This window comes from Notothenia rossii (genome assembly GCF_949606895.1).
Source record: "Notothenia rossii genome assembly, chromosome: 4".
Classification (NCBI taxonomy): Eukaryota; Metazoa; Chordata; class Actinopteri; order Perciformes; family Nototheniidae; genus Notothenia; species Notothenia rossii.
In genome coordinates, this window is record NC_136902.1 from 22,412,201 (window position 1) to 22,434,760 (window position 22,560).

At 40.4% G+C, this 22,560-nt stretch overlaps 1 protein-coding gene across 5 annotated transcripts; it reads left to right on the forward strand.

The window, feature by feature from the left end:
* The first annotated feature begins 1,522 nt into the window (after nt 1-1,522).
* On the forward strand, nt 1,523-21,463 carry ampd2b (adenosine monophosphate deaminase 2b). Of its 5 annotated transcripts, none has more exons than XM_079674876.1 (18): nt 1,523-1,829; nt 13,930-14,054; nt 14,143-14,273; nt 14,344-14,412; nt 14,509-14,611; nt 14,759-14,945; nt 15,602-15,743; nt 15,876-15,965; nt 16,124-16,253; nt 16,350-16,544; nt 16,642-16,773; nt 16,878-17,041; nt 17,934-18,060; nt 18,158-18,321; nt 18,976-19,096; nt 19,216-19,389; nt 20,025-20,135; nt 20,226-21,463. In XM_079674876.1, the coding sequence occupies exons 1-18, from the start codon at nt 1,730-1,732 to the stop codon at nt 20,439-20,441; spliced, it is 2,481 nt and encodes an 826-aa protein (XP_079531002.1). In that variant the 5' UTR covers nt 1,523-1,729; the 3' UTR covers nt 20,442-21,463. The 5 variants fall into 5 exon arrangements, with proteins under 5 accessions (XP_079531002.1, XP_079531006.1, XP_079531005.1 ...); XM_079674880.1 differs by lacking the exon at nt 1,523-1,829 and adding an exon at nt 6,568-6,645 and having other exon boundaries at nt 13,928-14,054; XM_079674879.1 differs by lacking the exon at nt 1,523-1,829 and adding an exon at nt 6,593-6,692.
* Nucleotides 21,464-22,560: the final 1,097 nt, after the last annotated feature.

Genomic DNA, 22,560 nt, shown 5'->3' on the forward strand with positions numbered 1-22,560 from the left:
TGTTTTACATTTCAAATAACTGTTTCATGTTTTTCATTGTCTTTGTTGTTTTATCCAGGAGGATGTTTCCTGTGATTAATACAGGACTGAATAGACGAGGTTCCAATCATTCTGTGGTATTTCTCAGGGAGCTGCTTGTCTGTCTTCACAAAGACATTGTGGTTTAAAACCTATGAGACTAGAAAGGAAATACATAAGACTGATTTTTGCTTTTATCTGTATTTCCAGGCCGTTTCTCTACAATGATACATTCATTTCTTTACATCCTGCATCGATTGCATGTTAATTATTCTTCACAATAGTCCATTCCTTAAATTAGGCAGCAATTTCCCCCCTTCTTAACTTATTGACTTAATGATTTGTATGAGCTGTTATCCTAAGTCTATGTTTGGTTTAATAACTGTTCTTACAGTAGATGTAATATTAAGACAGTCCCTCTACTCCATAATAATAATACTGCAAGCTGTTTTCAAAGAACACTTGGCACTGATTTGTCACTACTGCCCTCTCTCATCATCTCTCCTCTTACAGGCGTTCATCCTTCAGGGAGGTGTATTTTAACATTTGAAATAATAATAACAATTATTAGCAGACTTGGTTATTTTTGGACCATTGGTCTGAAAAGAAAGCAATTTGAAAAAGGTTTAAAGAGCCAAGAAATTGGGATTGTGGAGAAATTCCACAATTTTTGGGCATTTTACAGACAAAATATTAAACGACAATAAAAATGACTGTCTGTTGCAGTCCTCAAATAAAAGCCTGTACAGCTTAGACCTAAATAATCAAACACAAAGGTCTATCCAGTTTACATGCAATCAGCTTTAAATGTGAAGCTACTAGGTCATTGCAATCAATCCAACAATTGTTAAGATGTTTCCCTCAGATCGGAAAGTGTCACTCTCGTAGCGCTTAATGAAAAGTCAGACGCACAACAGTCAGTGTGTTTCATTCTCTGGGTATACTGAAATGTCTGTATGAATCCTGACGGACTGACATTTCCATATATCACATATATTTTAGATTGTCTTTTTAGCTTACACCATAGATCATGTTTTTGTTTATTATTTATTTCAATTAGTTTAATTGGATAAGTGTACAAGTCATATTTCTTTGTAGCATTTATTTTATTATGGAATCTAACCACAACTACTCTGCTCATTGGTTTGCCCACACACCGAGGGTTTGTGGTTGTCATGGCAACAGCAGAAGTGTGTGTGTGTGTGTGTGTGTGTGTGTGTGTGTGTGTGTGTGTGTGTGTGTGTGTGTGTGTGTGTGTGTGTGTGTGTGTGTGTGTGTGTGTGTGTGTGTGTGTGTGTGTGTGTGTGTGTGTGTGTGTGTGTGTGTGTGTGTGTGTGTGTGTGTGTGTGTGTGTATGCGTATGGGGGGGGGGGGGAAGCCGAGCCCCTCCATCCCACCTCCAGCGCTGCAGCTCAGGCACGAGAGCCTTTCTGAGGGGGCGTGGTCTGTTTCGCTGAAGAGGGATGCTCCGCAGCCCCACGCTGGACCAACCAGACTGGAAAATCCCTGCTTACAGGCACGTAGCATAGACACACACTTGCGCTGACAGCAATCGAACCCTGTCAAGCTCCAAGCATCTGCGCTGCATTTCTTCTCTCCTCCTTCTCCACCTCCTCTCTTACTTTGTGTCTCTGTGTCGCTCTGTCCTCCGCAGCTTTGACTCACTCAGCTACGACCATCCCTGCCACGCTGAGCAGCTGAACCTGGCATCATGTCCTCCAACCTTCCCCCAGGACCCCCCGGGGGGGGCAAAAACAAGCCGCTCTCCCCCTTTAGGAAGCGAGGCAGCCTGCAGTATGCAGCCGGCACAGGTGAGTCGGGGGAGCATGGGGTGGGGGGAGGGTGGCATGTTGGTCCTGTAGCAGAACAACGACTCTCACATGAATTCAGCATGAGGTGCTGCTGGGCATTGTGTATTCTGGCTTTTTGAACCATTATACTTGTTATTTATTAAAGAAAGCAAACACACACGGTGTTTTTTTGCGAGTAGTTTGTTGAAAAGCAGACCTGTTGATTTGGGAAGTGTAGAGGCAGATGATGCTCTCTGTGGAGGATTTCAGCATTCATTTCCCTTTATGCCCTTTTCAGCATTTATTTTTCTACAAATTACACAACATGCGTACATTCTCCAGCATCAGCCAAAGTTTTTTGTGCAGTAGGATCAGCTGATGCTGTATTAAACAATTTTTCACGCTGCTGAAATGTTGCATAATACATTTTGTAAGTTTTTGTGTTTTAACCTAAAGGATTACCTTAATATGTTGGCAACTCGTTGGATTGTGGCCTACCTTTTATAAAAATGCACCTTAAAATGCTTAATTTATGTTGTTAATTATGTGTTGCTTGGACAAATGTGATGACGGTGCTTTTCATTTAGCCTGATGGCAGTATGTGGCCTGGAGAGAATATTTAGGATGGTACCTCAGGGACTTGATCCCCGTCTGAATGAGAGGATTAGCCTCAACTCTGATGTATGCACCCGCCGGTCAGCCTTTCATCCAAATTACAAAGACTTTAGAATGACCGTATGATGTAAAGCCAGCCTTTCACATACCCCTCCCTCTCTGTTCATCAGTGTCATCTCTCAATCTGATCTCATTTTCTCCTATAGCGTCATTTAATTCTCATCGATTTCATGCTTTTAACAGAAAACATTGGTTTCCTTGTGTCCAAAAAAATCATTCTTGATATCTTATGTTGCACAGGGGGTTTATGATATGACCTCCCTCCACTGGCAGATTTATTTTTACATTAGAATTACATCATAAGGGCATACAAACGTTGGCTCAAAAACATACGTATCTTTAAAAATCACCACGGTCATGTTGCCACTGGGTACTGGCTGTGACATAAGATTGTTTTGTTTTGAGGAGGTCACAGTGATTTGTAGCTCTGATAATAAATACAAAGGCTGGAGAGAGTCATTCAGAGACCCCCCCTCCAATAAGGATGCTCCCTGTTATCACCCTCATTTATAGCTTCTTGCTGACAGTGTAAAGAGCTGCTGTCCTAATGAGTCTTGCCTTTTGTACTCGAATGCGACAGATTTCTTGTTCTGTTTTTTAGACGCAGAGGACCGTGCACAGATTGTCTCTGCAGAAGCAATTTAAAATAACGTTCACATTTATATTTGCTAAACCATCCAGGGGGGCATCTGAGTAGGCAAAGATGACATTTAGGTGACTCATTGACTTTGTTTTCATGAAGGGCACAGATCTAGTTTTGGGCAGCATATACAGTACAGTGTAAATAGTAAAACCGGCTGCATTCACAATCGTGTATTTGTATTAGATGCACTATTTGAATAATTGCCATTGTAGTGTCTCCAAGTGCTAAGTGAGTACTTAATGAAATGCTATTATGGATTCTGCTGCAGTCAATCCTGGCAGGATCATAAATTATGTATTGTCTGACACTAGCTGCCTAATGATGATCCATACCAACACTTGGCAAGCTGGAGAAGTGTAATCGTATTAGATTGTTCCATAAGTATCCTTAACTTTTGATTCAATCTAATGGATGGATCGATGTAGCGAATCTAATCTGCATTAAATGAGTTTGAGTAACTCACATCTTAGCTCTCTCTAAAGGTTATGTACCCCTTCACACATTATTGACTGATCCATGACTATTAGACAGCGTTCTGGTGCAGATATCGTTCATTATTGCAGGTTTGTGGAGTAACTCTTCAGAGAACAGCAGTGTGTGAATAACTTGTCTGGCTGTGAAAAGGTAGTTCTGGGATCAGAGCGACACCCACTCACTGGTTAAACTGTTCTCTGCCCCCTGCTGTTTTACACCTGTTGAACCACTTCAGCGACAAGGAGAACACAATTTGCGCAATTATGAAGCGGCGTGAAGTGTGTGACACAAACAGACATTATTATATTGAGCAAGAACAAAAATACTCGAAAGACATAATGATTATATTAAAACACTTTATTATAATGTCTATAAAATGTAAGAAGAGACACTTACAGCCAGGGCTGTGAAGTGCTGATCACTAGAAGTAGGCTTGGAAACATGTCACGACACTCTGAAAAAAAAGAAATGCAATAGGGTGCTCAAGTGTGAGAATCCTTAAAGAAAATGAAAACAATATGGTTATAACTACTCACAATAGCATATCAAATCTAAGTACATTTTCTCTCAAATCCAGGCGAACATCTTTACTTATATATAGTACTCATTATACAATAAGATAAGATAAGATAAGACTTTATTCATCCCGAAGGAAATTGTTGTGCCAGAGTAACAAAATACAATAAACACACTAAACACAGCAGCAAAACTTAACATTAAAAGTGCAGCAAAAAGAGCAATTAAACATCCACAGACAACATGAAACGTAGAAACATAGATGGTCACACAATCAATGCAATTATTATTAGCAGTATTTAGTAGTTAGTAGTGCAAAAAAATAAAACGTAGTGGCAGTTATGAAATTGCACGTTATCATAGCATTATTAATAATACTAATAATAATAATATAATATAATATTGCACATAGTTATATATATAGCAGCGAGTGTATTGCAATGATGTTAATTATATTGATATGTATATTGCACATAGTGTTGGTGTGGAAGTTCTCAATACCCTTTACTTAGGGGTGAAGAGTTAAAGAGTTTGATTGCCACTGGGAGGAGAGACCTCCTGTGGCGCTGTGTGGTGGTTATGGGTGATCTCAGTCTGTGGCTGAAAGTGCTCCGGTAGGAAACCAGTGTGGCATGCAGGGGGTGAGACCCGTTGTCCAGAATGCAGAGAAGTTTCCTCAGCATTCTCCCCTCCGACACCACTGCCAACGACTCCTGATCCACTCCCAGGACAGAGCCTGCTCTCCTGATGAGCTTGTTGAGTCTGTTGGCATCAGCTGTCTTCACCCCGCTGCCCCAACACACTACAGCAAAGAAGATCACACTGGAGACCACCGAGTCATAAAACATCTGCAACATAGTGCTGCAGACGTTAAAGGACCTGAGTCTCCTGAGGAAATACAGGCGACTCTGGCCTTTCTTATATAGGGCGTCAGTGTTTTTACTCCAGTCCAGTTTATTGTCTATGTGGACACCCAGGAACTTGTAGCTGTCCACAATGTCCACATCCATGCCCACGATGGTAATTTGGCTTGGGGCGGTACTCCGCTTCCTGAAGTTAACCACTAGCTCCTTAGTTTTTGTGACGTTGAGCTGCAGATGCTTCTGACTGCACCTCTCCACAAAACTGTCCACCACACTCCTGTACTCAGCTTCCTGATCTCTGATGATACAGCCCACAATGGCAGAGTCATCTGAGAATTTCTGCAGATGGCAGGACTGTGAGCAGTGTCTGAAGTCTGATGTATAGACTGTGAACAGGAAGGGAGAGAGGACCGTGCCCTGAGGAGCGCCCGTGCTGCTCAATATAATGTCAGAGGTGTTATTCTGAAGCTTCACATACTGTGGCCGAGCAGTGAGATAGTTGGTTATCCAGCTCACCAGTGGAGCATCCACCTGCATGTCCAGTAGCTTACTGCTGAGCAGGGCAGGTCTGATGGAATTGAAAGCACTGGAAAAGTCAAAAAACATGACTCTCACAGTGCTGCCTGCCTTCTCAAGGTGTGTGTGTACTCTGTGCCGCAGGAAGATGATGGCCACTCCAATACGAGGCTGATATGCAAACTGCAGGGGGTCTAGTGATGGTGTGACCACTGTACGGAGGTGTTTAAGGACCAGCCTCTCCAGCGACTTCATGGCATGTGATGTCAAAGCCACCGGTCTGTAGTCTCTGTGTGTGCGTGGATGTATCTTCTTCGGCACAGGAACCAGGCATGTTGTCTTCCACAGGGCAGGGACGGTCATCATGTCCAGGCTCAGGTTGAAAATGTGCCGAAAGACTGCACACAGCTGAGTAGCAGTTGTTATATTATTATTTGTATTATTCCTGCTGCAATTTGTTAGCAGCCTTTTATTTTGTAGCTTTATATACTGCTGACTAGAAACACCTTTACCAAAGCAGGAGGTTTTATAAACTGTTCATGTTTTGTAGGTACATTATAATAATTATGACTGTACAACAATTGTAATGGGCTAAAAACTACAATATTTAATATAAGTATGGAAATGCTTTCCAAATCTGCAAGAAAGCAATACTACAATAACACATGAAGTAATAGGATAAACAACAATCAGAGTGACCCTCCCTACAGTACAGGAGGTTTGAGATTAACCTTTGAACACATACTTCACCCGCACTACCCTCACGCCTCCTCTGCATGTGTCACTCCTGGTCATTGTTATGTGGCAACACAAGTCGGGGGCTGTGTCATGAACAAATACAGTAATTACAGGGGAGAGACCCTGTAGTTTAAGCCGCCCCATCACTCCCCACGTTAGCGCAATCTCTACAAATAATGATTGACCCAGACCCGGGACTCCCACCCAAACACTCCTTCCTCTGATAAGCTCCAGTGAGGTCTCATGTGAAACATCTGGCCTCTGAGAGGTCTCGTGGACTCCTAACCTGTGGGTGGGACTATATAATGTTGCTGCTCATACGTAATGCAGTCTGCTGCAGTTGATACACTGTACCTGAAGCCAGCTGCTGTTAGCAACACATCGACCTGCGGAGAGACAGAATCTGGTTTTAAGCTACAGAGCATACCACTGTAGGCGTAATCTGAAATCAAACAGGGGGCAAGTATTGCAGTGTTTTGTCTTTTGGCTGCTTTTATTTGGAAGCAAATTAAACAAATGTACTTACTGTTAGTACCATTCCTATAAGTACAGTTTTAAGGTACTTGTACTGCAAGTATTTCTATTTGATTCTACTCTTCTTTTTTTTTACTCCATTACGTTTTACAGATTCAGTTCCTGACATAAGAAATTGACATTATTAGATAAGCTGGTTCAAGTTTCTAAAATCAAAAGATGTGCTTCTCTTTTCAGTCATATCAATTAAAAATGTTTCGCGTTTTGACAGAAAAACACAAGAACATTTAAGAAATCAGTTATGTAGAATTTTCTTTTTTAAGAAAGTTATTTTTTTTCACAATAGACGACTATTAATCAATCAAGAATCAATCAAATAATCACCTAGTTAACATACACAACATGTCATCACGGTATAACGTTTGAAGCATCACCATAGATTAAAACCCTCAATACAATATAAAGCATTTTCTCTGAACTAGGCTAAGTTGAAATGCTGTTTACATTTCAATGTTTCAAAATGATTATAATAATGCAACAATATCATATATCTATTATAATTACGTTAACCTCTGAAATGAACATTACCATGCTTTTACCTAAATAAAAATAGCTTTACTTTTTCTTTTCATCTATTAATGAAGTTAAGGCCAGGTGGATTCCTGCTATGTCAGATTTCATTATTTGACTCCACACCATCAGAGGCTTTGACACCATGAGGCTCACACTGATGTGTGTGTGATGCAGCCTTCTGCCATCAGGGGGAGTCTGGTCTGAATAAATGCAATCTTGTTTGTTTTGCTCTTCACGGGGACACATCAATTTGATTAGTCCTCTTCAAAGCTATTTTGGTTTTGAGTGCCTTGAAAAGACACTTAGTAATTTAATCTTGAGGGGCAGAGCGGTAATTTTCTTCTTGTCAGATTTAGTTTGACTCGCTGTGGCAATCACGGTTTGTCTGTCCAGTTTGTGAGTACTGATTTTCAAACTGGATTGCTCCAGTTTATAAGCAGCTCTCTTCACTGCATGAAAGGAAGAGAAACAACTGTCAGGAAGTTTTAGTGTACAATTTGTTCCACCAAACAGTTGAAGCTCTATGTATATTTTATGGAAATGAAGTTGGGATCGATGCTCTGGTTCCATTTGAATAGGTGCTTTGATAACAGACTGTTAAACACAATTGAGAGAAACTAGAGTGCCTACAATTTTTTTCTAGTGTTTATAAAAAAGATACAAATATATTTTTGACACATTTGTTTGAATGAAAGTGTTTAGTATCGAATCACACGCTTGGGGCCGATGTTGCCAGCCTTATCCTTCACAAGGAAAGGTAAGAACAGCGTAATACGATTCTGTGTTAGGGTAAAAAATGAAGGAGGCTTCTTATTCAGCTTTAAGTTCCTATGTTAGACAGTTGGACAACTTGAGTTGAACTCTAGACATTATTGAGCAAGAGCAGATAAGATAAGAAAACAATTTAAAACAAACCGATCATGATGAGCTTAAAATCCTCTTTCACTGATTGCTAACAAATTCATTGAATTCCTGGATCGAAACTTCAGTCAACGTAGTTTTGTTCATTAGACTTGCAATACTTTATTAAAAGCTTAATCAGGAACCCAGTGATTGCCAACATTTTCTAAATGAAAGGTCAGAAATATTAACCAGATGTCTCATCGTTTCTGTCTGCCATGACTGGAAGATTTTCCTTTTTTATGACATCATCTTGAAATTCAAGCATGCAACTATTTATTTTAATCCAAAAAATAAATATACATTTGGTGCAGAGGTGTCATGTGAGTGATATGACTGCAAAGAAACTCTCACACTGCAGACACAATGACGGATTTCACAAAAAATGTATCACTGTGTCATGAAATTGCATCAGTTTACTGAATTATGAATGTGTTATTTCTTCAGTCTTAGCTTACAAACAGCTCTGTGTTTATAGCATGTCTGCTGCAGCCATAATGTGGACACGTGCTGGCCCTTTAATTTGGCTCATGTGAGAGGACATGGAGGCAAGGTCTCATTATCAGACACTCATCTCCCTTAGTCAATGCTGTTCAGCCGGCAAAAAAAGACCCTGACCTCTCAAACCTTACCGCTGAGCCAGCACCATTTTATTCACACACACACTCACACGCCACAAACATCCCAAACACATGGTCCCTCAGCAAAACACAGCACAGAGGATAAAGCAGAGGGCAGGGGGGTGCTGTGAGAGAAACTCACAGCAGGAGACAGTGCGTCCGCTGCTGATGTACGTCCCCTCCCCCCGCCTCCTCTCCCTCCTGTGGTACGTTCCAGATAGATGTCAGAGGCATTCAAATGAGGAGGATCAGCTCCAGAGGCAGCTAGTGCAGCGACAGCTGGCCTGAACCAGAGGCAGACAGAGGGGGGTCACACACGGGGATGTGAGGGGGAGTTCGTGGATCTGCGGGACCAGCTCTTTGTATGTATGACAGGGACAGATTAAGGCAATAGATGAGGATGGCTCGGACTCTGTGAGTGTGTTTCTGTGAGAGTGTTTGTCTTGTCTTTGCCAGTTTTCCTTGTGTTTGTAGTTTGTCTTTCTTGGTTACGTCCATCCCTTCCTCCCATCATGTTTAACGCATCTTAGAAGGACGACAGACGCTATGGTCCATTTGTTGTTTGGCATGCTCCGTCTCACTGCCAGGACAGCCTCTCTCTCCTCTCTCTCCTCTCTCTGTCTCTCTCTCTCTCCCTCTCTCTGTCTCTCTCTCTGTCTCTCTCTCTGTCTCTCTCTTTCTGTCTCTCTCCCTCTCTCTCTCTCTCTTTCTATCCCTCTCTTTCTCTCTCCCTCCCTCTCTCTCTCTGTCTCTCTCCCCCCCTCTCTCTCTCTGTCTCCCTCTCTCTCTCTGTCTCTCCTCTCTGCCCTGCTAGCTTCTTGGTAATGCAGGCTCTGAAGAGGCAGGTACGCTCCACTACCCTCATCCTGAGCAAAAGCACAAATAATGTTTTCCTCTCCTCCTCTCTAACCCTCCCCCTTTTCCCTTTCCCTCTTTCACTCTCACTGCCACGGTCCTCTGCCTTTCCCTTGACGGGATTGTGTAATAGCCCTGAGCACTGCTGTCTTTAGTGTGCTGGGGACAATGTGTGTGGCGATTGATTGTCCCACAAACTAGCTTTCTCTCTCTCTCTCTCTCTCTCTTTCTCTTGGAAAAGGGATAAAGGTGTAACTGTGCACAAAGAAGCAGAGCAGATCGATAAATCGTGCTGACCTGCAACTGCTGTGGGATCTGATATAGAGGGTTGTTTTTAAGGCTAGGGGGCATCCTGCTTTTTATTCTTAGCATTCCTTTTCTTTATGGTTCAAGCAAGAAGGCTTACGGCAGCAAAGAAAACACAGTTAAGAAGTTACTTGAATACCAACATCGGCCTGCAGACATGCAGTTTCTGCAGCTGCAGAGACTAAAGCAAAGATTTTGATTACACATCTTGAGAGTCGTCAGCTGTTTGATGCAGAGCCGTTGGGAGAAGCAAAGAGTAAACATCGTTGTTAGATGCTGCTGCATTCTCCCTGACAGCTGCATGCGTTTGTCTTTTGGACACAACACTCCCTCTTGTGCTGGATTGTGTGTCTGCCATCAGTTATTGTGAAATACTATAGTGATACGTGAGATTGTCTTTCTGTTTATGTTGCTCTGTTAGTTGTTGGTTTGATATTCTGACTTTAGCTTTCATCGTTAAGTGTAAAAAACTAACTACTCAAAAGTTTGCTACATATGCCTTGTAATCCTGTTTCTATAGTGTTTTTAAATGTAATACAAATGTAACCAGAATTTTTTTTAATAAAAAGCATTATTGGTGACATGCTTGTCTTTAGGCAACGTATTATATTTGACACCTTTGCCTTAATTTTTTGCATAAAAAAAGGTGTTTTGCAGATAATCATTTATATTCTTTAAGTAAGGTACTTAAAAAAAGTATAATTTTCTTATATCTACTGCAACTTAGAGGATGTATCTGCACTTATATTGACACATTTCAAACAATATCCAATCTTAGTAAAAAATAAACCTCCAGTGCTGCTTTGTTTACATTGGTATTTCTGCTTTCTCAGCAGCACTGACACATGTGATCTGTGTGAGAAAGCATTTTTCCTCGCTGTCAGACATTTGCCACAGAGGCTTTGAGTCACTGGCACCTTTAGGGAGGGGGGGGGGTTGTTATCTGCGTAGTCAATGGAAACAGTTGGACAGTGGTTGATGATGCATGGCAGAAAGTCCAGAGGAGAGAAGAGGGGGTAAATAAAGGGAATCTCTTGATACTTACATCTAATAATCCAGAGCATCATGCTGAATGTTATTCCATTCAGGCGGTTGTTGGTCTCAAAAGTAACACGGTGTTCTAAGAAAGACCAGTGGGGGGAAAAGCTGTCCTGTAGATGAAGTTTCACACAAAGTCTGTTGACCCCGGACCTCCCATCTGGCCTGTTAGCTTCGTATAACTTTCCACTTGTGATTTCATCCCCTGAGGCCCGTTACACCGCACCATCCGGTCTGAGCTGCACTGCAGTCAGGGCTGTCCACACTGTACAGCTGCTGGAATATTTCTGCAGTTGAAGACCCGCATCATGCTGATACCATTTGACCTCATTTTGATGTTGTGGAAGATGATGTGTTGAAGTGTCTGCTGCAATTCATCATGTTGTCGTATTAGCTCCAATTGGTTTTACTCTCTTTCTCTAAGCCCTTGTGTTGCTTTCCTCAAGCTGCTATTAGATCAATAAAAGCTTCAGCCAACTGGATTATGATGTGCAGGTTCAAGAGAAACGTGACATTCATTTCTGAGTGTTTGCTCTCCAACAGTAGGGGGATGAGTTGTTATGTAACTGTAGATGCTACTGATCCAAATATAGCAGCCATTAGGGGATTAGCTCCAGGCCCGCCTTGCTTGGCTCGGCTTGGCTTTGCTGTATCCCAGTATGGATGCCTTTGCCGCTGGTCGCCTGCTGTTATCACCACTAACTGATGTGCCCCAACCCGACAGCAGGGATAAAATCTGAGCCAGCATGCATCTCACTGACGGCTCCCTCCTATCACTGAGGCTCGACCTTGTGACTGAGACTGGAGGACAGTCAGGCATCACAGCTTGCGTTCTCATTAAATTCATTCAAGCTAGCTTTGGATAGACATAAGTTACTTAGTATTTCTTATTTAGATACATTATTCATTATCAATCAATTATTGTTTCATCCCTACATTTTTGCAAAACGGTATTCCCTCAATGACCTCTTTCAATATCTTGTTTTGTCTCACCAGAAGTTAGGATGTACTTTAACACAGAAACATCCACATATTGTAGTAGTTGGAACAGGGGATTGTTGTGTGTGTGTTTACTCGAAAAATACAGCAGTTATATAAGTTCATAAATAGACTATGGAATTCATATTTGTAAGTCTAAATTTCACTCATTGATTGATTTCAAGAAGGTTCTGTGACCCTTGTTTGTGTGTGCATGACAATTTTTCATTTATTCAAAAATGAAAACTTATAGTACCTCGAGAAGCACATTTAGCAACGAGTGTTAATTCCTTTTTTTGTAAAATGTTTGTGCACATCTTCTGCAACCCTGTATAACATTTTCCCAAGGATTTTTTTAATTACGCCAATCTTTTTAAATCCTTTCTTCTTGTATATTAAAAACTCCTATTTACTATTTGCATCATGTTGTACAATGATTTGCTTTTATACAGGGAATTTCTTGTCTTATTTAGCGTCTTACTCTTTTTATCATTTAGCTGAAATTATTCCTGTAGATGCGACCTCCTTGGACAATAAAATCAAGTGTTATTTGAATATTGTTTGTGTAACTAACTGAGACCCATAGCAGAATGTGCACGCTAGGCTCTTCAGCGTTTTAAAAGTCAAAGAATAAGCCCTCCTGAATATTTATACACAACACTGAAGAAGTTCCCCTTCTGTGTTCGTTTTAGTATCTTAGTCTGAGATGCTTGTGTGTGTTTTTGACGTTGCGTCCTTGTAGTTCAGGCACACTTTCTCAGCGTGTTGAGTAGGATGTGTTGATTGGACAGTGTTGGATAAACAACGTGTTAAGTTGGAGTCCGGCCAATGATTACACCATCACCTCTTTTCTCTTTCCCTCTGCCTCAAGTGTTTTTTTACTCTTTAATGAGGCTTTTTCTCAAATCCTAATCGGCCCAGTTAATTGGCCACTCTGGTCCCCCTACTGTCCCTGTAGAGTAGACAGACATTATTTGTTAAATAAATCAAGCTCTTAATTTAAAACCTGCTCAAAAGAAACAAAACAATACAGACTGCAGGTATCCCACGGTATACCCTCTTTGACCTTTGTGTGTGTATTAATACCGACAAACAACAGGCTCAGTGACACTCTAGCACACACAGGATAAAATATTTAAGAGCATGATGAATATTTCAGTGGCAGGTGCTTAGTTTCCAAGTAAAGATTAATATAGTTGCAGACAGACTGCTACACAGACACCCAGAGGGAAACAGAGCAGTAGAGGCATTGTATTTCCTCACTGTTTGTTTCTCACAGACTAATGTGAGGAACACTTCTGTTTTCCTCATCGTTGTTGACAGCTTTCTCCAAGTCTTTTTTAAATGACCATCCCCCCTTCACTTTCCCTTCTTTCCTTTCCATGACAACTGGGTTTGTATAAAATGTCTTGCAATGGCAACAATGGAGGGTATTAGCCAGAGTAAGTGCTGACGGGCTCCCCACCTGAGTAGTCCATTGTGCCTTGAGGCGTAAACAGCGGCTGACCTCAGACCTGCGCTCTTGTGCAAAGTCTGACTGACGGAGGAACAACAAGCTTCTGCTCACTGTTTGTTTGCTGTTGTTCAGGAATGAAAAATCATAGAGACTCAATAAACTGATTTAGTTTCTTTAGCTGATTTATATTCATATCTAACCCTCTTACATGATGGGTAAAATGAGGAGATGTTGCTATAATATTAATAGGATTCGACTGTTGGAAGCAAAACTCATTTAAAGTTAGGATTCTTAGTAACTGTGAGCGTCTATCGAGCTACTAAAATATGGTGTTATTTGACTAATATGTCAATAAAATGCTGTTTAATTTATTTCTTAAGCTCCAAAACAAGGATAGGATTATTCCTGGAGATACATTATTGCGTATGTCACAAAGATGCACAGTTTTCTCACCATTTCTTTGCTTTCTTTCCCTTTTTCTCCTCTCTATCTCCAGCTGATCTCCGCGGTGCCCGCCACCTCCTCACTTCCCAGCATTCCTTGCCTGGGATCCCTGTGGCCTTGAAACAGTCCATTGACCTGCGTACATCCATGGACGGGAAGTACAAAGAGATTGCTGAGGTTAGTACTCTGTGAATTATTGACCTAAAAAGATGAAGATTTCCTTGATATGTGGACTTTCATAATGCTGTTTTCTGTTTATGTGAAGGAGCTGTTCTCCCGCACCATGGCCGAGAGTGAGATGCGCAGCGCGCCTTATGAGTTTCCAGAGGACAGCCCCATCGAGCAGCTGGAGGAGAGACGCCATCGCCTTGAGCGTCAGATCAGCCAGGATGTCAAGTAAGTGTAGAGGAAGGACGGTTAGTAAACATGACTCAGACTCAGGATCCTAAAGTCTCTCTGTGCTCAGGTTTGAACCCGAAATCCTCCTGCGAGCCAAACAGGAGTTCATGAAGACTGACAGTGCCACAGACCTAGAGTGAGTGTTTCACCAATATTGGTCTTATTATCTTTAAAATAATGATGAAGTGTACAGAATATGAATACTTTGAGTCATTTGTGCATATGTTATAAGATACATGATGGAGCAGAGCCAATTCCCTGATCTGCAGGAGAGAGATCTGGTTCCAGAGAGAGAGTACCAGCGAGTCTCTATTTCTGGAGAGGAGAAATGTGGGGTGAGTCCCAGTAATTCACGGAGAATGTATTTTAGTAGAAACACTTCAAACATAAATACACATTTCCTACATTTAAATAACAACTCCTCTGAGGAAAAGACAAAATGTGTTTTCCTTGCTTAGCTTTTTATCTTTCCTTGCACCCAGGTTCCCTTCACAGATCTGTTGGATGCAGCCAAATGTGTGGTGAAGGCTCTGTTCATCAGACATAAGTACATGGGTCTGTCGCTGCAGAGTTTCTGCAGGACGACTGCACGCTACCTGCAGGAGCTGAGTGAGAGACCTCTGGACTTAGACTATGAGGAGGACATCCCAGAGGCCGGAGGCTATGCAGGTATGTACAGTGTGCATGAGCGCTGATATCCTCATATACTGTACAATATATTGATGAAGTAGGGAGGAACAGTGAATAGGAGGCACTGATTTGTGCTTATACAATAACACGAGAGACAATTTTACACTATTATTATACAATTACACACTGTACTATGACTTTTGCCAGACTATACTATTTTCTATGTTTATTTTTTATCTATATTAAATTATATATTAAACCTACTATATTAAACCTCTTTATTTTATGAGATACTTTAATATGACTATGTCCTGACTATTTGGGATGGTTGTTGCTATATACCGGTGTTGGCAAAAACGTGTAAAAGATGTGTAAAAGATCTAATATGGGTTAGGGTTAGAATATATGTTAAAATTACACATACGATAATATTATGTCAATAATCCTAAACTATTTATACCTTTATTATTTTGACTCTAAAATATTTACTGATCTTGTGTTAATATGGGAATATAAGCCATGTCCAGTGCCGTACTCTCACATTAAGACATCACCGGGCACACCCACAGATTTCACAATCCATCTGTCACACACCCCATACCAGCCTGTCACAACATGCAAGCTGTTAAAATCAGACCTTACTTGCATGTGCATTCCCAACTCGTCCAGAGCCGTGACGTTCTGTCTCCCTTCAGATGGCTCAATGCACCCAACCATTTCTAAAACGCACCCCTATGAGAACCAGGACCCTGCCAGCATGCCCCCTGATATGGCCTACGGCTGCAAGATGGTGGACGGTGTCATGCATGTGTACACGACGAAGAGCAATATGGAAAAGTGAGATATTGATGATGAATGACTCGCATGCTTTATCTTTTAGCCCTGGATCGGTTGGATCTGTTTTTAGACTCAGTTCACACATTGTGTTGGCAGCAGAGGGTTCCTACTTCAGTTGTGATGTTCTAACAGGAGCACAGAGCTGGACCTGCCGTACCCCGACCTGCGGGAGTACATCGGTGACATGAACGTCATGATGGCCCTCATCATCAACGGACCAGTGTACGTTGTCCTGATATTGACTACAGAACAGAGTGTATATCACATGTTTTTAAAGTATAATGGACCATTCAAATTGTTTATCTCTGGACTTCCTAATTATTCCCTTTTTGAACCACATTTCCAGCGAGTGACTCTTTTTATTTGTTCCTTTGACACAGAAAGTCCTTCTGCTACCGTCGTCTGCAGTATCTTAGCTCCAAGTTCCAGATGCACATCCTGCTGAATGAGATGAAAGAGCTGGCAGAACAGAAAAAAGTCCCACATCGAGACTTTTACAATATTCGCAAGGTGAACTTGAAAGATGTTTCCTCCTGAGCCCTATCAGAATATTTATTAAAAACCAGAACCGGACTTCAAGATATAATGTTCTATCTTGTTTTACAGGTAGACACACATATTCACGCTTCGTCCTGCATGAACCAGAAGCACCTTCTGCGTTTCATCAAAAGGACGATGAAGAAGTTCCCGAAGGAGATTGTGCATGTGGAAAAAGGAAAGGGTCAGACGCTCATGGAGGTGTTTGAGAACATGAACCTGACGGCCTTTGACCTGAGCGTGGACACGCTGGACATGCATGCCGTGAGTAACGCCCAGGATGGAAAGATAAAAGGTTCACAGGTTGCCAGGTTGGTGTTGAAATGACAAATAGTGATTCAAATGTCATTCACTTTTGCAGGATCGTAACACTTTTCACCGCTTTGACAAGTTCAATGCCAAATACAACCCCATCGGCGAGTCCATCCTGAGAGAGATCTTCATCAAAACAGACAACCACATTGAGGGGAAATACTTTGGCCACATTATTAAGGTGCTCAACAAATACACAACCCATCACCTGTCACTGATACCTGCAGAATGAGTGCATGAGACACTGGCGCCCTCTGCTGACCGTTTTTTGTTACTGCTCCTCAGGAGGTGATGGCTGACCTGGAGGAGAGCAAGTACCAGAACACAGAGCTCCGGCTCTCCATCTACGGCCGCTCCAGAGACGAGTGGGACAAGCTGGCCCAGTGGGCTGTCAAACACCGGGTGTACTCCAGCAACGTGCGCTGGCTGGTGCAGGTGCCACGACTCTTGTGAGTAATTGCGCTGGTGGGAAGTGTGATAAAGTAGAGGAACTAAGGCCTACCCGAGGTTGAACAAAGCACAACCATGTTTTTTTATTACTATAATACGTCTACTTTAGGAAACGGATGCTTGTATACAAATATTTTACTGCAAAATTATACTTTTTTGTTGATGTTTGGAACCTTCCCATATCTGAAAATATTGAAAATGTAAGCTCCTCTGAAGGGGGCCGTGTTGGCCTTATCCCATGTATCTCTGGAAATAATGATCAGAATGTCACATTTGGACTAGATATTCAGAGAAAGGTATAGCACACAATAGAGCTTATACAGATTATATCAATACCTTTTATAATATTAACACTTAAACACACATGAATCTAATACTACACTTGAGTATTGTACTTAAAAATAATAATAAAGATTATCAACATTCTGACATTACTAGTGTTCTTTAACTAAGTAAACATTTTTTTTCAATACATTTTATTGAAATGTTTCTCAACTTTGACTTCATTTTGAAATTTTAATGACATTTTTGACATACTATTATATGACTTTTTAATTATATTTTAACCACATTATTTTTGACCTTTTTTTAGACATTTTTACAAGATGCTTTTTTGTAACATGTTTACGATGTACTATACTTTACTATACTACTACTTGTAACTTTTTTTAAATTACATTTTGCCACTTACTTCAGCATGACATTTTGCGGACATAGTCTATGACATAGTCTATGACTTTTTAATAATAAGTCAGTATTAGTTTCGGAAATGATTTTTTTACAGCATACAATACTATGCTTCTTTTCACCACTTTCCTATGACATACCATACTGACTTGTTTCTGGAAACATACCATAACTGACTTATTTATTTTGTATTTTCTCTTAAAGTGACGTCTACCAAACAAAGAAACAGCTGTGCAACTTCCAAGAGATGCTGGAGAATATATTTACACCTTTGTTCGAGGTTACAGTCGACCCTGGTAGCCATCCAGAGCTGCACCTCTTCCTACAGCACGTATGAAGTCTTTGCTGTGTGATCATTAAATACATTTTATTCACGTGTAGCCAGACCTCAGAGGGTTTCATGGATCTCTTGTTGGTCCCTCATACAGGTTGTTGGTTTTGACAGTGTGGACGATGAGTCAAAACCAGAGCAACATATCTTCAACCTGGACAGTCCGCTGCCAGCCAACTGGCAACAGGAGGAAAACCCACCCTACTCCTACTACCTCTACTATATGTATGCAAACATGACGGTGCTGAATCACCTGCGCAGGTATGTAGATACAGCTAAGTCCCACTGGCTGCCATAAACAGTTATAATGATATGTTTTAGGTGTAGAAACTTACAACGACTTCAACTTTGAACAAGTAATTTTTCAAGCACATTTTTGCAGCGAAGTCATAGTATAGCATTTTGAAATTTGAAAAGGTTTATACTGTAGTGTGTATAAAATGTCATGCTATACTGTAGCATGTCAATTGTAAACATAGTCATTGTATAGTATGTTGAAAAATATAAAATAAAGCAATAGTACATTATGTCCAAAAAGTCACAAAAGAAGGCACAATATACCCTGAAAAAAAGGATAACAAATCATATTATATTATGTCATTAAAATTCGTAAGAACAGTTTGTCAAAAAATGAAAACATGGTCATAGTATTATATGTCAGAAAGTCAAAAACACCAGAATATAATATGCATAAAAAGTCAAAATGTTGATAAAGAAGGCCTAGAATGGTGTGGGAAAACATCAGAAAAAACGTCATCGTATAGTTTATTGGAAAAAAAAGTCATAGTGTGTCTAAAAAAAAGTCAGATTATAGTTTTTTCAAAGACTGTGTACACTTCAAACAATGCTAAAATATGTTGCCCCTTTTAATCTGTGGAATTCCCACCCCTCCTATCTGTGTCTTTTACTTTCCAGACAGCGAGGGTTTCCCACCCTTGTTCTTCGTCCTCATTGTGGGGAGGCGGGGCCGATTCATCACCTGGTGTCTGGTTTCATGCTGTCGGAGAACATCTCCCACGGGCTGCTGCTCAGGAAGGTGTGTCTATCTTATCTTAGTCATACCTTGTACTCTTCATAATGGATGCAGTGTTAATATATTCCTATAACATTAGTTGATTAATAAAGCTCACAACATTGTGCTTTCTGATCCTCCAGGCTCCTGTGCTGCAGTATCTGTACTACCTGGCCCAGATAGGTATTGCCATGTCCCCTCTCAGCAATAACAGCCTGTTTCTCAGCTACCATCGCAACCCTCTGCCAGAGTACCTGTCCCGAGGCCTCGTGGTCTCTCTGTCCACAGACGACCCTCTGCAGTTCCACTTCACAAAGGTCGGTGTACACAACCGCAACATCCTTAATGTTAAAGTTACACTTACACTTGTGGTGCACCTTTGTACCGAAGTGTAACAGCACATGCCATATAAGTTTCAAAATAAACTTGACTTGAATTTAATATAACGCACCAAGTTTGTTTTCTGTCTTGGGACCTTTGTTGCATGCCTTACGCCTCTCCAATTATCTTGAATTTGACTTATAATGTTCAGTATTTCCATGATATCAAACCCCACTGTGACTATTGATGGCTGGCATTTATTCTAGAGACGTTAGCTTACATTGTAACTAGCAGAGTGGTCTTCGGAAATTGTGAAACAACACAAAAGGCAAGGCAAGTTAATTTATATAGCACATTTCAACACAAGGCAAAAGTGTTTTACAAAAAAGACACAGTGCAACAGAAATACATTCTAAACTCACATATTATATTTAAAACACGTTTCCAATAAGGGTGAGGGTCCTGCTTCTTCAGAGTGGCTGTCCTTAATAACAGACTAGGTGTAGCCTACAGTTCAGATAGGGGAGGACTGGCCTGTTTAGTTATCAGGAAAATTGTTTTATTGTGTTCACCAGGGTTAACATGTGACCTTGTAACCTTGCTGATGTGTTTTGGTATTTCCTTTGTGTAGGAGCCCTTGATGGAAGAGTACAGCATTGCTGCTCAGGTGTGGAAGCTGAGCTCCTGCGACATGTGTGAGCTTGCCAGAAACAGCGTGCTGATGAGTGGATTCTCTCAAAAGGTATCACTTACTGTATAGCACATCTAACTATACCACTCCCTGCTCAGTCTATAGTTCTGTAGCCTGATTAATTTTCCTCTCCTGGATCAGGTGAAGAGATCCTGGCTCGGCCCACATCACCGCAAGGAGGGGCAGGAGTGTAATGACATCCGGCGCACCAACGTCCCTGACATCCGCGTGGCGTACCGCTATGAGACCATGTGTGAGGAGCTGAATTTAATCACACAGGCCATCCGCACAGACGAGCTGGAGACCATCGAGGAGGAGGGCAGTCTGTGCATGGGAGCAGTGCAGGGAAGCAAGTGAACATGCAGCACAACAGACACACATTTCTCACTACATTCCCTGTCTTTACATCAGGACTTCAACATATCTGTGAAAAAGGAAAGCATTGTTCCAAGAAGATTGTGAACGTTGCTCCTGGGCCACTATGAGAGGACCTACAATCTGTGTACCCAACATGTTTACTTCCTTTAGTGTCCTGTGTCATTCTATTATTTCACAAAGTCTCTTAATGTATTTCCAATGTAATTATTATATTTTGTCAGAGTTTCTGAAATTCCTGTAGCCAGCATTGATTAATAATACTTTAATTCAAGATTTAACAGGTTTTGCAACAACATTTGTTTGACATGTGATGCAAAACATTAGTAAAGAATATGTATGTTTAGGTCAAGTTCGATTCACAATGCTTGAATTTGGCTGGTTGACATGTTGAACTGTTACTTCTCACAGGACAATAGAAAAATCCTCCATATTCCTTCCTAATGGTAATGATTATAAGAACATATTTCCCACAGGTGTTCTGTGTCATATTGCAGTTTGGGTTTTGTTTTTACAGTCTCTACAGTTATTCAGTACAGTTGCATGATGGCAAGCCAATATGTGTTCCTGTGCAGTATTGCTACACGTTTGTAGCTTGTTATTATACTTTGATTTTGTGACATTGTTTCTGCTTTCAATATATACAGTAACTCTGATTTAATACCATATGTCCTTTACATGTACACGGATATTTTAAAATGCATAAATGTATGAGTCATAGTACAGTAATTGATGCATGATATGTTCCTTCAGTTTTCATTCATGCATGAAACCAACAGTGCAATTCATGATAAAACCATTATTTTGGGGAGAATTGAAAGTTGTCTAACTTGACAAACTCTTTTTTAACTCCTGCCTTCAGTTGTTGTCATGATGTTATTTGTAGGGGTCTCAAGTGTAAGCACTATAGTATGTGTCCCTCACAGAGAAATATATGTGATGTTTGTGGAATATTATTTTTAATGCATTTGTGTCTAAGAAAAATAAACGTTGTTCACACTGGAGTGCTTGACTTTTTTTTGAATGCCATTTTTAATTAACATGGAAGACCAACTTTACAATAGCAACAATTATTTTTTAAAAACAACACCAATGACTTAGTTTGGGACTATTATTTGTTCCCAATGTTTAACATGAACATGTATCCCCATGTTGATTTCTAACACCTATGTTGTTAATTCAGCAATTTTGATCTGCGTGACATTAATGCATTAAGGCATTAGGTAAACCAATCTTTAAAAAAGTAAGTTCCCATTATTTTGAGATCTCAAATTGTCATTGAAAAATATCTTTAACATTTAAAAAAATGTTTTAGTAATAATAGAAGAAGAAAAAAAGTATGCCATAAAAATATAATTTAAAAAGTCATGGAATAGTACTTAAAAAAACATTATAGTATGGCATAAAATTGTCATAAGAAATGTCATTTTAAAAGTCATCGTATTTCATGAAAAACGTGAAAGTATAGTGACTGTAAAAAGTCATAAAAAGTAATAGTATTGTATGCTATACCAACAAATACAAATCTTAAATAAATTAACATAAAAGAGTCATAGTATCAGGGTTCCTACAACATAAGGTAAGTTACATTTAGGAACTTAAAGACAGTTGGACTGCGGACATGTGAATCAGTGAGTAGAGGAGAAGTGAAACAAAGAGTATATTGTGTGCATACTCAGCTCATTACTGTCCAATGTGGGTCAAAGTGAGCAGGAATTTAACACCAAATTCAGACTGACAACAAACCTCTCTAAAATAAAAGTTGGTGTCGCTGCAAAGAATAAATTCCTACTTCACACGCATGTATAGTAACCGCTATTATATGGCTTGTTTTCTTCGGCAGTGCTTAACTAATTAGTCCGACATTCTTTTAGTGGATCTACTGTCAAGTCAATAATTCATTGTTTGAGTCACTTGTCATGTGCAAATGTGCAAAAGTAAATGTGCATTGATTTCTGCAATTGAATCATTGTAAACAATGTCTGTGGAAGGAGTCAATGAGAAAATATTCTCACTACACAATCTGAACTGAATCCTAAAAAAGCTTTCAACTGGTAACTCTTGGATAACTATAGTTTTAAAGATATAAATAAAAAGTGAG

Excerpts from the sequence above, each read along its gene's own strand:
- ampd2b (XM_079674876.1), top strand. The coding sequence starts at position 1,730 with ATGTCCTCCAACCTTCCCCCAGGACCCCCCGGGGGGGGCAAAAACAAG. Across the intron at positions 14,413-14,508 it reads GACAGTGCCACAGACCTAGA|ATACATGATGGAGCAGAGCC; the intron begins GTGAGTGTTTCA and ends ATATGTTATAAG. Across the intron at positions 16,774-16,877 it reads ACTTTGGCCACATTATTAAG|GAGGTGATGGCTGACCTGGA; the intron begins GTGCTCAACAAA and ends ACTGCTCCTCAG.